This window comes from Silurus meridionalis, chromosome 3 (genome assembly GCF_014805685.1).
Source record: "Silurus meridionalis isolate SWU-2019-XX chromosome 3, ASM1480568v1, whole genome shotgun sequence".
Classification (NCBI taxonomy): domain Eukaryota; kingdom Metazoa; phylum Chordata; class Actinopteri; order Siluriformes; family Siluridae; genus Silurus; species Silurus meridionalis.
In genome coordinates this window covers 29,285,636-29,300,886 of record NC_060886.1, presented here as the reverse complement: position 1 = coordinate 29,300,886, position 15,251 = coordinate 29,285,636, and the positions used below count along the sequence as shown (strand labels likewise).

Sequence of the window (15,251 nt, the reverse complement as noted above, 5' to 3'; positions counted from 1 at the left end):
TGCACTTCTGAACCTTCGAAGAAACATCGCAGATCAAAGCCGTTTGATTGCTCGGTGTTATCAGAGTACGCTGTTTTTTTTGTTTTTGAAACAATACATCGAACTACTTCAGCGTAATTGAAGAGCTTCATGAATAATCAGTATTTTTTTTTTCATGGATGGAGAGGTATCAGCACTCGCAATCACCGTGTTTATTATGGTAATCCGAAGCCTCTTCGGCAGCACAAAAGACAGGAATTAATCACTAGTGGCACACTGCTATTTCTGGATCAGCATCCTTCCTGGCAGCGAGAATGAAAGAAGGCAGACCGGGCCCAAGATAGCATCTTCAGGAGGGGAGGATCGGGGACTAACGAGAAACGAGTGGTTTCGGGTGGCTAATGAGTTGTGGCGAGCTCCTCTTCGGCGCGCATCTCGAAAGCGACTTTTAATTGGGCCGATTAGTCACCGTCTTGGTGCAATGAAATGAGATGAAATCGCTTTTTTTTTCCCCTTCTCCTGCAGTGGCTGTAGTTTTTCAGCGGTGTGGAGGTAGATCTGTCCCTTTCGCATGTCTGTACCTGAACTCATGACACGATAAAAAAACGTCCGTTTAACATAGATTTTTTATTAATAGCAATTTACACACCAGCAGACGACGAACAACGTCCTTTTTTTTTTTTTTTTTTTAACCCTCCTCTGAGCTGGACAAAGCGAGAGCGCCGAGCTGGACGAGGACTCCTAGACAACGCTTTCCCTCCCTTCACTTCAACCAGATGCCTTTGTCTCCTGCGTCTGCGTTGTAACCCTCGGCGTACCGCTTCCCTGGAAGCTGAAGCGGGAAAACAGATGCGTTAGTGAACCGTTCCATAAAATTTAACCATTCAGAAAAAAGGAAATGAGCTTTTTTTTTTTTTTTTTAACTTGAACTACAAAACCTGACGATACCGCTGTGCACCAGCTCAATGAAGATATGTGTTACATGGGTTGGACTGGAAGATCTCCTGCTATAGATCTCCAACCCTATTGAAAACATTTGGGATAAATTGGAACGCTGACTGCACACCAAGTCTCCTGGACACAAATTTCCACAAACGGGGACTAAATGGGATTTCCCATAAGATTGCTATAGTCAGGTGTCCACAAACTTTTGAAGACTGGATGCCACCCATCAGTGATAAATCATGTTGTGTTGTGGGGTTCATGATGGAACAACTAGTAAAAAGTGCTGCTTTAAAAAAATTAAAAAATAAATAAAAAAAATAAAAAAGTGTGACAACTGAATCAAAAAAGACCAACCACAAGCGAATCTGTTTGGACGGAACCATCCGCTATCAGCAAAAATCCATAAAGATAGTTTTTCCGGCTTCCGGTCCTGTCTTTACAAGAGCGGCCTCTAGTGGCTGCTGACGCCACGTGCTGTTTGTGAGACTGCCCGCTGCATGGAAGCGCTATGTTCCAATTAATAAATGATTAATAATAAATATATAATTCTACTCATTACATTCGTATTGATTTCATTTAGCACATTTGTATGATTCAGTTCGGTTCTTTTTAGTTTTGTAATTTTAGGTTTGTTTTATATGAAGTGTAACTCATCCAGAAGCCCTGACCAAAAAAAAAAAAAAAAGATCCCGTGGCTTTTTGAACAGGACCGGCGCTGAGGTGGACGCTCAGTCGAGATGGTCTGGTTCTTCTTTGGGACTCAAAAGGGAACCAATCCTTATCTGATTGTCGGAATACTGAATACTTTGAAAAAACTATCGCTATGGATTTTAGCCTCATCATTGCTGATTAATCGGCAAAACCAACAAATCGGTCGACCTCTAGTCTGTGCCATTGCATCCACAGAAGTCCTATAGGAGGAGATAGGAGGACATGCCTTTGTCTTATGATGGAAAATAATGTTTTCTTCTTAATCGGCACCAATAGTTGATTGCTGGAACTATGAGGCAAAAATTCATTTATAGTTTTCCAGGTTGCATTATACAATATGAGAGCGGCCTCTAGAGGCGAATCACTGGCACCACATGCTGTTTATTTGAATGTAACGGCTTCAGTTTCAATGCAATTAATTCAGTATCTCTTTTAAAACTGTCGTTTATTGACAAGTACGATCCAACCTAGCTATTGGTAAAATCCACTACCAGTCAACGTCTAGACGGAGCAATGCCTTCGCTGCAGTAAAGTCTAGACGTGGACTCGGCTTTTCCGTAAGAAATGCTGGAAAACTCTCTAGACACGATCACAATGACGCTGGAAGCTTCCGAAACGTTCGGTCAAGTCGAGAAAAACTGCCTCTCAGGGCTTGTTTTGCCAACACCGATCGAGCCGCGTAAGTTTTTAATGCGAAGTGCTCGCTGACAGCTTGATCCAGACAAAGAGCTGCATTAATCCGAACCTGAGAATCCCCGGCTCCGAGACGGCCCATGTCCGCTGAGAGGACCGATGTTGCTTTAACACATTAACGTCCCATTAGCAGTTACATTAAACTGAGAAGAAATTGAAGAAACCGCCAGGACTGAAGGCGTAAAAAACGCCAAAATCGCCCTATACAATAACCAATGCCAATTATCCATATACCATTTATTCAGTATAGAACCATCCAGAAGCAGGTCATGGATTATTAATCACAAGAAACATTTGTGAACGGGATCAATGCTGTGGTGGACCACGGCATCCTTGTCTTTACCTTCGCTATCCTAAATGTAATACTTGCCTCCAGTAGAGATCTTCTGGTTCCTTTCTGGGACTCAAAAGGGCACCCATGTTCATCTGGGTGACACTTAATGTCTGAATATTTACATCATTGTGGAGGCTAACTGAAATTTGCAACCCTATGGTAACAAAATAATTCTGCTTCCTCCAGAAACGGTTGATGATATTATTATTATTATTATTATTATTATTATTATTAATAATAATAATAATAATATTAAGGGGAAAAAATTAAGGTATGCCTGCTACGGCTTCTGTAGATGTAATCGTACTGACCAGAGGTCAACCGATGCTGGAACTACTGGCAAAAACCCATAGCAATAGTTTTTCCGGGTTGCATTATACAATACGAAAGCGGCCTCTAGAGGCAAATCACTGACACTACGTGCTGTTTATTTGAACGTTACATTTGGTTCGAGTTTGAATGCATGTCTTAATGTAATTACTATTAATCTTTATTTCATTTTACACATTTTCATGATTGTGTTTTTATGCAATAAAGTTTAGTACTATTTTACATAGTGTTGTGTTGTTATTTGATTCTGTATATGTTTAAAATAAATAAATAACGAATATCAGCAAGTACGATCCAAACTAGCAATCAGTAAAATTCAACCTTTAGTACTGACCACCCATGCCATTTTATGGGTTGAAATGAAACAATCGGATTCGAGCGCCTTCGAATATAAGAAAAAAATAAAAAGCCAAAGCGCTTGCTTGTATTACTTATTCCCGTCGGCCCTCACGCATATAGCAATAAAATACGGCGGAATTAAATGTCAGTCGGGAAACATCCCTTAGCGTAATTTACGCCGCCTGGTAAGACGCGAGCTCGTGGAAAAGCCATTCTCTGAGCGCTCCGGCTTAAAGGTCAGGTGCGAGTGTTTTTTTCTGAAGACATGATGGGACCGAATCACTTGCAGCATATTGAACAAATGCCATTTAGGAATCCTTGGCACTCTTTTTTTTTTTTTTTTTTACATACGTATGTTCTAATGGCTGCGCTGAGACAAATCAAGAGTCATTTCGTTCGATACGGCGCTGGAAATGCATCTTCTACTTCTGTTTGTTATAGAAATAAACATTATAATTATAATAGGAATAATGCAAAGAGTCATCAGTTAGAAATTTTTCTGAAAACGGATGATGAAAAGGCTGTGAAAATCTGTCTATCACAAAGGATGAAATCTCGATATCCATCCATTTTCTGAGGGAAAAAAAAAAAACGATTTTTTATTCGTAATGCTACAATTTTATTCTCGTACTGCTATGACTTTTTTTTTTTTAGATTAAAAAAAGAAAACATTCCTGTGGCGCTAAAACGCAGTCGTTCTGTTCTGTCTATCCGCATAATGCGGCAAAAAAAAAAAAGTCACCAAACAAGGAAACTTCTCTTCCACGCCTAAGCGGTGAGGTTCTCTCTCTTGGCACTTGACACCGTGTGAAATGGGCTACAACAGCTGAAGTTTGATGCAATTTGCCTGGCTGTGAACCATCTGTTTAGTGCACAAGGTTCTCACTGTTCTCCATTTTCTCCCCTCTGATCCACAACCTGTCTTCACCCACACGTTCAAAATCTCTAGGCAAGCTCGGATCATTATTAATAATGAAAAGAAGCTGATTTACACCGTACACACACAAAAATGGCTGTCAGGCGCCTGACGACTTATTGGAATGTAAACTTTTCTTGGCGGCTCGGATTTACTTTTTCGATCAATGTCTCAGAATCAAGCTTTTATTCTGCTTAGGTTTAGTCCAGAAGTAAGGAATTGTGAAAGACAGATAGAAGCAATTTTACACATATCGGATGATGATGAACATTTACCAGATTTAATCGTACTTAATCAGTTCAGCATTTAAGATGATGAGACTTTGTGTTACCAGATTATCAGCTGTGTGGTCAGGAACTGGTTGCTAGCACTGGCAATTGCAGTGAAGGCGACACATTTAAAACGATCTTGATACCAAATCAGAAGTCAAACATCATAGTCAAAATTCCCAGTGTTGATGTTCTCAAGACCAGTTGTTAAGCCCCAAAAAAAAAAAAAAAAAAAAGCATTTAATGACTACATTTATGCCAATGATAGACACCGATAGTTGATTGCTTGCTGGATAGTTTTTCCAGGTTGTGTTATAAAGAGCGGCCTCTAGAGGCGATTTTTATGCATTTTGGATGCCACAGAGTGTTGAATGCATGTCTTATTTTCATCCATATTTCAAAATTATATTGAATATTCATATTTATTTCATTTAGCACATTTTCATAATGTTCTATTTCCTATTTTTGATAAACAGGAAGCCTTTATAGATCCTATATGTGTGATACATATAAGACCTCAGACGCGTTGAGAAGAAGAGCATCTCGGAACTCACAAGATCTGACTGTTGAGATGCTTTTCAGGTAACGCGGGTGTAAAGAGTGGTTTCATGTATTTTTGTATTTTAATTTTTTTTAAGTGCTAGAATATACAAATTATTTAGCAAAAAAATACAAATAAAAAATCTAGTGAGCAGAAAAATTTTAAAAGGGCAACTGGATTTAAATTTGGGTTTGTTGCACCTTACCTTCGACAGATGTCCCACATTTATTTAAAGAACCTTGAAAATAAGCAGCCCCAAATAAAAATAAATAATAATAATCTGCCTCCAGTGAGAAGGCGATCAAATATGCAGGAAAAACAACCTCAAGTTCGATGTTTAATCATTTCGCCTAACAATGTAATACATTTTTGATGAAGTGAAAAGAAAAAGTTGAAATTTCTCTTCCATCTCAACTCCCTTATTGTTTTCTTCACTGAATTAGCTTTCAAGGACTTTGAAGGACTGCTGCTTTTCTGCTCTAGTTGCTCTACGCTCCCTAAACGCATTATCTCGGGAAGCTACAGTACAGTCCGTGAGTTAATCGAGGTGACCAAATATCCCATCCTCTCTCACACACACACACAGTAACCTCGCACGTCACAGATGTTCGCGGTGCACGTACCGATCTGAATGAGTAGTAGGCTTTGTCAAACTCGTGAGCGCCGATGGTGACCTCCGGGATGTATCTGGGGATGCAGGTCATGTTCGCCACCCGCTGTTTGTCTTCCACGCTATAGAAAGGAACACGTGTAGGAGACGATTTATGGATGCCGGACGGAAGATAAACATGTAGCACGTTGCATCTGCTGGTTGTTACGGCGATAAGAAGTCATCATGAAGGTCAAAAAAAAAAAAAAAAAAACACTACGGAGAAAAGAACTAGGACAATAGTAGAAGATGTCTTTAGATGTGCTAGCAGGCATGGGCGTAAATTTCATTTAACAGTAGGGGGGGGACAATTAATATAAAGTTTCTCATGAGCAATTTTTGAGGGGGGGACACAAATAATAGTCAAATTTTACTTACAGTATAAAGACACAGTACATTATTATTGTAGCATGGAGACTGCGTCAATTACAATTCTAATTCAAACTACTTTACATAAATAAAGTAAAACTATCATAAAAAATAACCACAACAATAAAAACAAGGAATTAAAAAAAATGTTTAACATTTTATTTACAAATGAATGAAGACACTTAAGAACAGAATAGAAATTGATTATAAAAATACAGTGGGGTCAGTTCAGATGTAGCACAGTGCTCATTTATTAAATGCACAGATAAACAATATGCTAATTGTGTGTTAATGTTAACATTATACCAAGTCGTCCCAAATAAAACACTGCATGGGAAACGGCTTTGGTGTGTTAGTGTCAGTGCACTATGCTACAAGCTATTGTAAACAAGCTAACGTTCACTAGATAAGTCATATTTTAATCGCTAATAGAGCAGATTCATGGAAAATTACATCATTAATCAGCATTTTTGCCGCAACTTATTTATGAATGAGTCTGCATCAACTACATTATAGAGAATTGCTTTATTTAGTGAATAAAATAAGTGAATAAAATACCATACTTAATGGAGTTGAACTTTAATTGAGCCGCAGTCACACACCTGACTCGTGTGTGTAGTGAAGGTGAGATGAACACACACCTGACTCGTGTGTGTAGTGAAGGTGAGATGAACACACACCTGACTCGTGTGTGTAGTGAAGGTGAGATGAACACACACCTGACTCGTGTGTAGTGAAGGTGAGATGAACACACCTGACTCGTGTGTGTAGTGAAGGTGAGATGAACACACACCTGACTCGTGTGTGTAGAGTAGGTGAGATGAACACACACCTGACTCGTGTGTGTAGTGAAGGTGAGATGAACACACACCTGACTCGTGTGTGTAGTGAAGGTGAGATGAACACACACCTGACTCGTGTGTGTAGTGAAGGTGAGATGAACACACACCTGACTCGTGTGTGTAGAGTAGGTGAGATGAACACACACCTGACTCGTGTGTGTAGTGAAGGTGAGATGAACACACACCTGACTCGTGTGTGTAGAGTAGGTGAGATGAACACACACCTGACTCGTGTGTGTAGAGTAGGTGAGATGAACACACACCTGACTCGTGTGTGTAGTGAAGGTGAGATGAACACACACCTGACTGTGTGTGTAGAGTAGGTGAGATGAACACACACCTGACTCGTGTGTGTAGAGTAGGTGAGATGAACACACACCTGACTCGTGTGTGTAGTGAAGGTGAGATGAACACACACCTGACTCGTGTGTAGAGTAGGTGAGATGAACACACACCTGACTCGTGTGTGTAGAGTAGGTGAGATAAACTGAGAAAACAGGCAGTGGGTCAAACCACTGTGAGGAAGGGGAGGGGGAAACTCAACTGTTTCTAAATGCATTTTTGCGGGGTTTTTTCTACTTACACAATTATTTTAGGTATATATACATATTTTTTTATATAATAGAGAATACATATAATAGAGAGTGCGATTTTTTTAAATATTTTTATTGGGGGGGACAACCCTCGGATGGGGGGGACATGTCCCCTCCGTCCCCCCCGGGATTTACGCCCATGCTAGCAGGGGAACTTAATCGAGGCCCTTAACACTAAACTGTTCAGTTGTAGAAACTATATAATTGTAAGTCGCTCGGGATAAGAACATCTGCTCAATGCTGTAAATGTGAAGAAGTGAAGGTTATACTTACAGAATTCTCATGTGATGGAACGTGACATCGTCCTGCTCCAACCACGGGCCCTTATCAAACTTCAGATAGTCGATATCCTCTGCAATCTGAGGGGAAAAAAAGTACGGTATATACATAAACACACACACACACACACACACATATACATATATAAAAAAGAATAGATGGATAGATATGGATGAATGGATAGATGGAAGGATGTTTGAGGAATGAATGACTAGTACAGTAGGATGGAAGAAAGGATAGACCAAGACTGACATATGAGAAGCTGGATGGGTGGATGGATAGATAGATAGATAGATAGATAGATAGATAGATAGATAGATAGATAGATAGATAGATAGATAGATAGATAGATAGATAGATGATAGATAGATAGATAGATAGATAGATAGATAGACAGACAGACAGACAGACAGACAGACAGATGGGAAGCTGGGTGGATTGATGGATGGATGGATGGATGGATGGATGGATGGATGGATGGACTGTTGAGGGATGTATGACTTGTACAGTTGGATGGATAGATGAAGAGACAGAGACATATGGGAAACTGGATGGGTGGGATGGATATTTAAGAGATAAATTGATGGATTGTTGAGGGATAAATGAACGGATAAATAGATAGACAGAGACAGAGTTATATGGTAAGCTGGATGGATGATGAATTGTTTAGGGATAAATTCATGGATGGTTAGATGGATAGATAGACAGAGACATGTTGATGGGTATAGGATATGTTTTGGCAGCAAAAGGGGGACCAACACATTATTAGGCAGGTGACTCATAATGTTATGCCTGATCGGTGTATATTACATACAGAGATTATTTTTATCAGTGGATTTTTTTGCCTTACCCTCTCGATATCCTGTGCTTGGGTCGCATCATACGCAAGCACTTCGGCCTCCTCGCTGAAATTGAAGCAGAGTTGTACGCGTTACAATCCGACCGTTCAAGGTTCAACGTGCCACAAAATTACATGCAACGATTACGCATACGATTCGATGAGTCCGCCTTGAAGAAATCGTGCGACTCTGGAATAAGAGCACCAATTTACCTACATCGGGTTTTTAGGGAAGCCGTTTTGTGCAAATGTCTAGACGTAAAAAAGTCTAGACAAAGTATAAAAAAAAAAAAAAAAAAAAGTGGTGTCCAAATACTTTTGCCTATAAAACATACAGAATGTATATTTTAGAAGTGTATTTTTTCGGCAGTCACTAAGTGCAGACGAGGCTTGTGGACAAAAAAAAAAAAAATCATAAATAATACTAATAAATAAATAAATACATTTCCATGTAAGAAAATCCAAAATATCTACACGGGTTTCTAAGTTGCACCTCGAGTCGCTTCCTTTCTATCTTTATGGAATCGATGAGCAAATGAGCACGTGTTACCTGATCTTGGGTAGGAAGGTCTTCTTGTACGCCGTCTCGATGCTCTTAAGGTAGGACAGCGATACGTTTTGGAGATAAGGCTGGGGGGGGAAGAAAAAAAAAAAAGAGAGAGAGATGGGATTGTGAGGTAAAATGCAAACGATTCTTCAGAATTCACCAGGAGACCCGAAGCTGTTTCAATGGCACGGGGTACAAAGCCAGGTCCATGAAGATATGCTTTACATGGGATGGAGAGGAAGATCTCCAACAATAGATCTCTGACCTCAGTCCACCTCCTTCAGTAATCTCACCAAAATCTTATGGAACATCTTCCCAGAAGAGTGGAGGTTCCTCTAAGGGGAACTAAATGTGGATGTTTAAAAAGCGTATGGTGACCACGGTGTATATTTCCTAATGAGCAAGCCATGAGAGAAGAACCTTGAGAGGAACCGGCATCCAAAAGGGTCATCCGTAGTCCTAAACCCTTGCCGCAGATGTGTATGTACGCAGTCCAAAGCCATCTTCGTTGTTTCCAAATGGAAGATGCTGAAAGGCCGATTCGGAGAGCAGAAAAAGACAGGATCAAGGGGGATCAAAGCCCCAGTGCTCTGTTATTCACCACAGTCTGGCATCTAGATCTTTCTGAATTACTTCAGAAAGAACATGAGAGCATGGCGTTTCAAGAAGCAGCACCTCACAGCCTGTGACAAGTCCTGAAAAGGTTCATTTTAACCTCCTAAAAAAAATAAATAAAAAAAACCACAAACTCAGACATCTATTAGCTTTCAAGGTCTGCAGGTCCATGAGATTGGTGCAAAGCGAAACGGAATAAAGTTAAACCTCGACTTTTCAGCTTCACAAACTTCGGATTGATTAGAAATCGTCGCGAGCCGAACTCCGCCAAGACACAGGTCCGGTTTTCATTTCCCGCTGCCGACCTGGGAACAGTGGAACGTTCCTCTTCAGTACGTTTAAATTACGACACGGCTTTAGACCAGTTCAGTACTTCTGGACATTTGGGTCTCATTTAAGCCTGGACTCCAACTCGCTCCTGGTAGGTCTGCCTCTGAGCACCATTCGACCTCTCCAACTGATCCACAAGGCAACTCCCTGATTGGTTTCACCCTTCCCAAATATAATTATGAAAGCGGCCTCTAGAGGCGAATCTAGAGGTTGCGTGGAAGATGTTCCACCAGAGTGTGCTTGGAATTTTTGTGATACGTCAGGTACATATATATTTTGCAATCCTTTTCACCACACACACACACACACACACACACACACACACCTTTCCAGATGCCTTGAGCTTCTTCTGCACCTCCTCAGCAGGAGAGTCCACGTAGATGACGAGGTGAGGGGTCCAGAACTCGCAGAGGCTGATGTCCTTGATCTCATTGTAATGATCAACACCTACGGGCCACAGAACAGATCGTCACTGATTTTCCGCCACGAGGGAGTCTGAGATTTTTATGGTTTCTGCGACATGAAAAAACTGCATCCTTTTATATTCCTTTCACACGTTTTTTTTTTTCAGACTCATTTACACCTCGACCAAAAACCAGGTTGTCAGACAGACCGAAATAAATCTCCACAAGGACTTACACTGCTTCCTGATGTAGCCTTGATTGAACATGGCCTCCAAGAATACCATGTCGCTGAAAGGAGATCGCTCGAGGATGACTCCCTGGCCTGGAGGAAGAGCAGAGATCAGAGTAATCGACGTATTTATATCTATATATTTGTCTGAAGAAGAAAAAAACGAACCTGTGGTGAGGAGATGCTCGACGGCGTCCGAGTACTGCAGCAGCCTCATCAGGTACATCCAGGACTGCAGACGGTACGAGTTGCCATCACTGGCTTTGGGATCCTGGTAGAACTTCTCCAGGCTGCAGTTGCCGTTGAAGGCTGAATCCAGAGGGGCTTTCTCTTGAGTCATTTTATCTACATAGTGGACATCAGGCTCGGGCATGTAGAGCATCCCTAGATGTCAATGAGATAAGAGAGATAAAGTGAAGAACCGAGTGCCTGATTTTGCATGAAAAACGTATTAAAGAGGTTCGTCACCATTATTTCCACCAATTAATCAAAGAAATAACCATTATTCCCACCAACCAAATAAAAACAACCAGTATTCCCACCAACCAACCGCCCATAATATGACCAACAAATCATCATTCCCACTCAACAATCACTCAATAACATTGTTCCAGATAATCTACTATCACCCCTTTTCCTAACATCCAATCACCAATCTCTATTCCCACCGATCAATCACCACTATTCCCACTGATCAATTACCATTATACCCTCCGGCCAATCACAAATTACCATTACTTCCAGTGACCAAACACTCGTCACCCTTGTTCCTAACAACCAACCACTAATCACCACCATTCCCACCAACCAATCAGTAATCACCCCCATTCCCACCAACCAATCACTAATCACCCCATTCCCACCAACCAATCAGTAATCACCCCATTCCCACCAACCAATCAGTAATCACCCCATTCCAAACCAACCAATCAGTAATCACCCCATTCCAAACCAACCAATCAGTAATCACCCCCATTCCAAACCAACCAATCAGTAATCACCCCATTCCCACCAACCAATCACTAATCACCCCATTCCCACCAACCAATCAGTAATCACCATCATTCCCACCAACCAATCAGTAATCACCCCATTCCCACCAACCAATCAGTAATCACCCCATTCCCACCAACCAATCAGTAATCACCCCAATCCAACCAACCAATCACCACCATTCCCACCAACCAATCAGTAATCACCATCATTCCCACCAACTAATCAGTAATCATCATCATTCCCACCAACCAATCAGTAATCCCAAAGTTCCTGACAACCAATCCCCAATCACAACCATTCCCACCAACCAATCACTACTCACCACCATTCCCACCAACCAATCAGTAATCACAAAGTTCCTGACAACCAATCCCCAATCACAACCATTCCCACCAACCAATCACTACTCACCACCATTCCCACCAACCAATCAGTAATCACCATCATTCCCACCAACCAATCAGTAATCACCCCATTCCCACCAACCAATCAGTAATCACCCCTATTCCCACCAACCAATCAGTAATCACCCCAATCCAACCAACCAATCACCACCATTCCCACCAACCAATCAGTAATCACCATCATTCCCACCAACTAATCAGTAATCATCATCATTCCCACCAACCAATCAGTAATCCCAAAGTTCCTGACAACCAATCCCCAATCACAACCATTCCCACCAACCAATCACTAATCACCACCATTCCCACCAACCAATCAGTAATCACAAAGTTCCTGACAACCAATCCCCAATCACAACCATTCCCACCAACCAATCACTACTCACCACCATTCCCACCAACCAATCAGTAATCACCACCATTCCCACCAACCAATCAGTAATCACAAAGTTCCTGACAACCAATCCCCAATCACCACCATTCCCACCAACCAATCACCACCATTCCCACCAACCAATCACTACTCACCACCATTCCCACCATCCAATCACTAATCACCACCATTCCCACCATCCAATCACTAATCACCATCATTCCCACCATCCAATCACTAATCACTTCAAGGATTCCCAATTCCGACTCCATTCCTCCGACTACTCATTCGTAAAGAACTACTACGAGACCACAAATGTGCTGTAGCTCCACCCACCAAAGCGCTCAGCCAGCTTCTTCGCCAGGGCCCCTTTTCCGGACGCGATGTTGCCTTCTATGCAGAAGATCTTGCTGTTCTCCTTCAGCCTGGGCGTGGTCCTCTCTCCCAGAACGTACGACCACCATCCGTATCGCAGACTCCTCACTGGACACGTGTGGATCCCGGCCTTGAATCAGAACCACAATCAAATCTCATCAGATTTACAAAAGATTCAGACAAAATGATCACACGACATGTCGAGTCTCGTGAGGTTTTTGAGAGACACGTGCAGGTTCTGCTTGTTTCTATTCAACAAACCGGGTCATTTCATGTTCTGAAGACTTCATTTGACCAAACAAATCTATAGACGTCCAGATGTTCCAGTTTATTAACATTAAAAAATCTTTACACGCTCTCGGACTCTTCGTTTCTCCAAACATCCAGAGGAAATACAGACACTATGGGGTCAAAAGTATTGGGACACCTCACAGTTAGGTATAAAGAACAAACAAAAGAAAGAGAAAGAGAGAGACTTTTTTTTGGTTATTTTTTTTCTGTTTGTTTTTCTCATAAGCTGAACCAAACATGAGACTTTGGTCCTCAGTGGTAGTTTGGTTTCCTCCAATCTCACTGTTATTTCGCTCCATCCACGAAATCTCGCGAGATCATCTCGAGATTCTCTTCAGCGCTCCAAACACGTCCAAAAACGTGTAGATGGATCAACATGAAACCTATGATTTCATTATCCTAATGTTCTCCCATGTTATCCCGTGTTCTCCCCCTGCAGCTCAGTGTCAGTCCGCTTGTTAAACGCCTGCTCTCGGATGCTGTAGGTCTGAATGCCCTTCATGTCATCGCTGAGGCCACGGTTTCAGAAGAACTTTGACTGACTGTTTGATGGATTTTGGTCTTACCGTTTGTGAGAGTGAGACGGTTTTAAACGCCGCCGCGCTCGTGGGCACAAACAACCGAAAGATCCGTGAAGCCATCGCTCAAGTTCCCGAGAAAAACGATTCAAGAAAGAAAATCCGAGCGTTCCGCCGACACTAAGGGCGACGGTCTGACCGAGGCAGCTGTACCGTCGCGCAAATTCTGCGTCATCAATTATGGCTTTCAGAATAAGAGTCATTCGCTTTTTTTTTTCTCTCGACAAAAATACAAATAGATATATAGACAGACAGATGGATGCATAGACGGTCAGTCAGTAAGAAAGAAAAAAGATAGATAGATACGCTGACTGAACCCCAGGTCCCCTTATGTCACCTACTTCAGTACCGGGCTTTACTAACACCTTTGAAGGAAGGAAGGAAGGAAGGGAGGGAGGGAAGGAAGGAAGGAAGGAAGGAAGGAAGGGAGGGAGGGAAGGAAGGAAGGGGGAGGGAGGGAGGAAGGAAGGAAGGAAGGAAGACAGACAGGCAGACAGACAGACATGAAAAGAATGACAGACAGACAGACAGACAGATAGACAGATAGATAGATAGATAGATAGATAGATAGATAGATAGATAGATAGATAGATAGATAGATATGAAAAGAATGACAGACAGACAGACAGACAGACAGACAGATAGATAGATAGATAGATAGATAGATAGATAGATAGATAGATAGATATGAAAAGAATGACAGACAGACAGACAGATAGATAGATAGATAGATAGATAGATAGATAGATAGATAGATAGATAGATAGATAGATAGATAGATAGATAGATATGAAAAGAATGACTGACAGACAGACAGACAGACAGATAGATAGATAGATAGATAGATAGATAGATAGATAGATAGATAGATAGATAGACAGACAGACAGACAGACAGACAGACAGATAGATAGATATGAAAAGAATGACAGACAGACAGACAGATAGATAGATAGATAGATAGATAGAAAAAGAATGACAGACAGACAGACAGACAGACAGATAGACAGATAGATAGATAGATAACCTAAATCAGTACCTGACTTTAATGACACCTTTGTGACTGAATGAACACAAACCTCCACAAAATCTAGTGAAACATCTCAAAAGCCCTTGCGGCTGAAAACTCTATTTAATTTCAGTGTCCTTTAAAAACTGGAACTACATTGTTTAACATGGATCATCCTGGTATATATATATATATATATATATATATATATATATATATATATATATACATATATAAGATATTCCAGTTCCACACATTCCTCATTACGTTACATTCATGTTTGTGAGTTTTTAGATCTTTTTCTTTTTTTTTTCATACATCAAATGGGTTTTTTTTCCCACTTATTCAAAACACCACTCAATTTAAAATCTTTCAGACAGATCTAAGCTTCTGATTGGCCAATTGTCATAATTAGGAGTCATTTGGAAGCTCACATATGCAGCTGTATTTAGAACCAGTGACTGGTTTTCCCCT

General features: G+C 41.1%; 1 protein-coding gene across 1 annotated transcript; it reads right to left on the bottom strand.

Moving 5' to 3' along the window:
* Window positions 1-587: 587 nt before the first annotated feature.
* On the bottom strand, window positions 588-13,945 carry ndufa10 (NADH:ubiquinone oxidoreductase subunit A10). The gene is made up of 10 exons (XM_046845870.1): window positions 13,758-13,945; window positions 12,862-13,030; window positions 10,921-11,136; window positions 10,759-10,845; window positions 10,445-10,566; window positions 9,178-9,257; window positions 8,640-8,694; window positions 7,784-7,869; window positions 5,681-5,789; window positions 588-811 (listed from the first exon to the last, which is right to left on the bottom strand). Exons 1-10 carry the CDS (start codon window positions 13,830-13,832, stop codon window positions 743-745), a joined length of 1,068 nt encoding a protein of 355 aa, XP_046701826.1. The 5' UTR covers window positions 13,833-13,945; the 3' UTR covers window positions 588-742.
* Between the last annotated feature and the right edge of the window lie 1,306 nt (window positions 13,946-15,251).

Excerpts from the sequence above, each read along its gene's own strand:
- ndufa10 (XM_046845870.1), bottom strand. The coding sequence starts at position 13,832 with ATGGCTTCACGGATCTTTCGGTTGTTTGTGCCCACGAGCGCGGCGGCG. Across the intron at positions 11,137-12,861 it reads GAAGCTGGCTGAGCGCTTTG|GGATGCTCTACATGCCCGAG; the intron begins GTGGGTGGAGCT and ends ATTGACATCTAG. Across the intron at positions 9,258-10,444 it reads AGCTCAAGGCATCTGGAAAG|CCTTATCTCCAAAACGTATC; the intron begins GTGTGTGTGTGT and ends TTCCCCCCCCAG.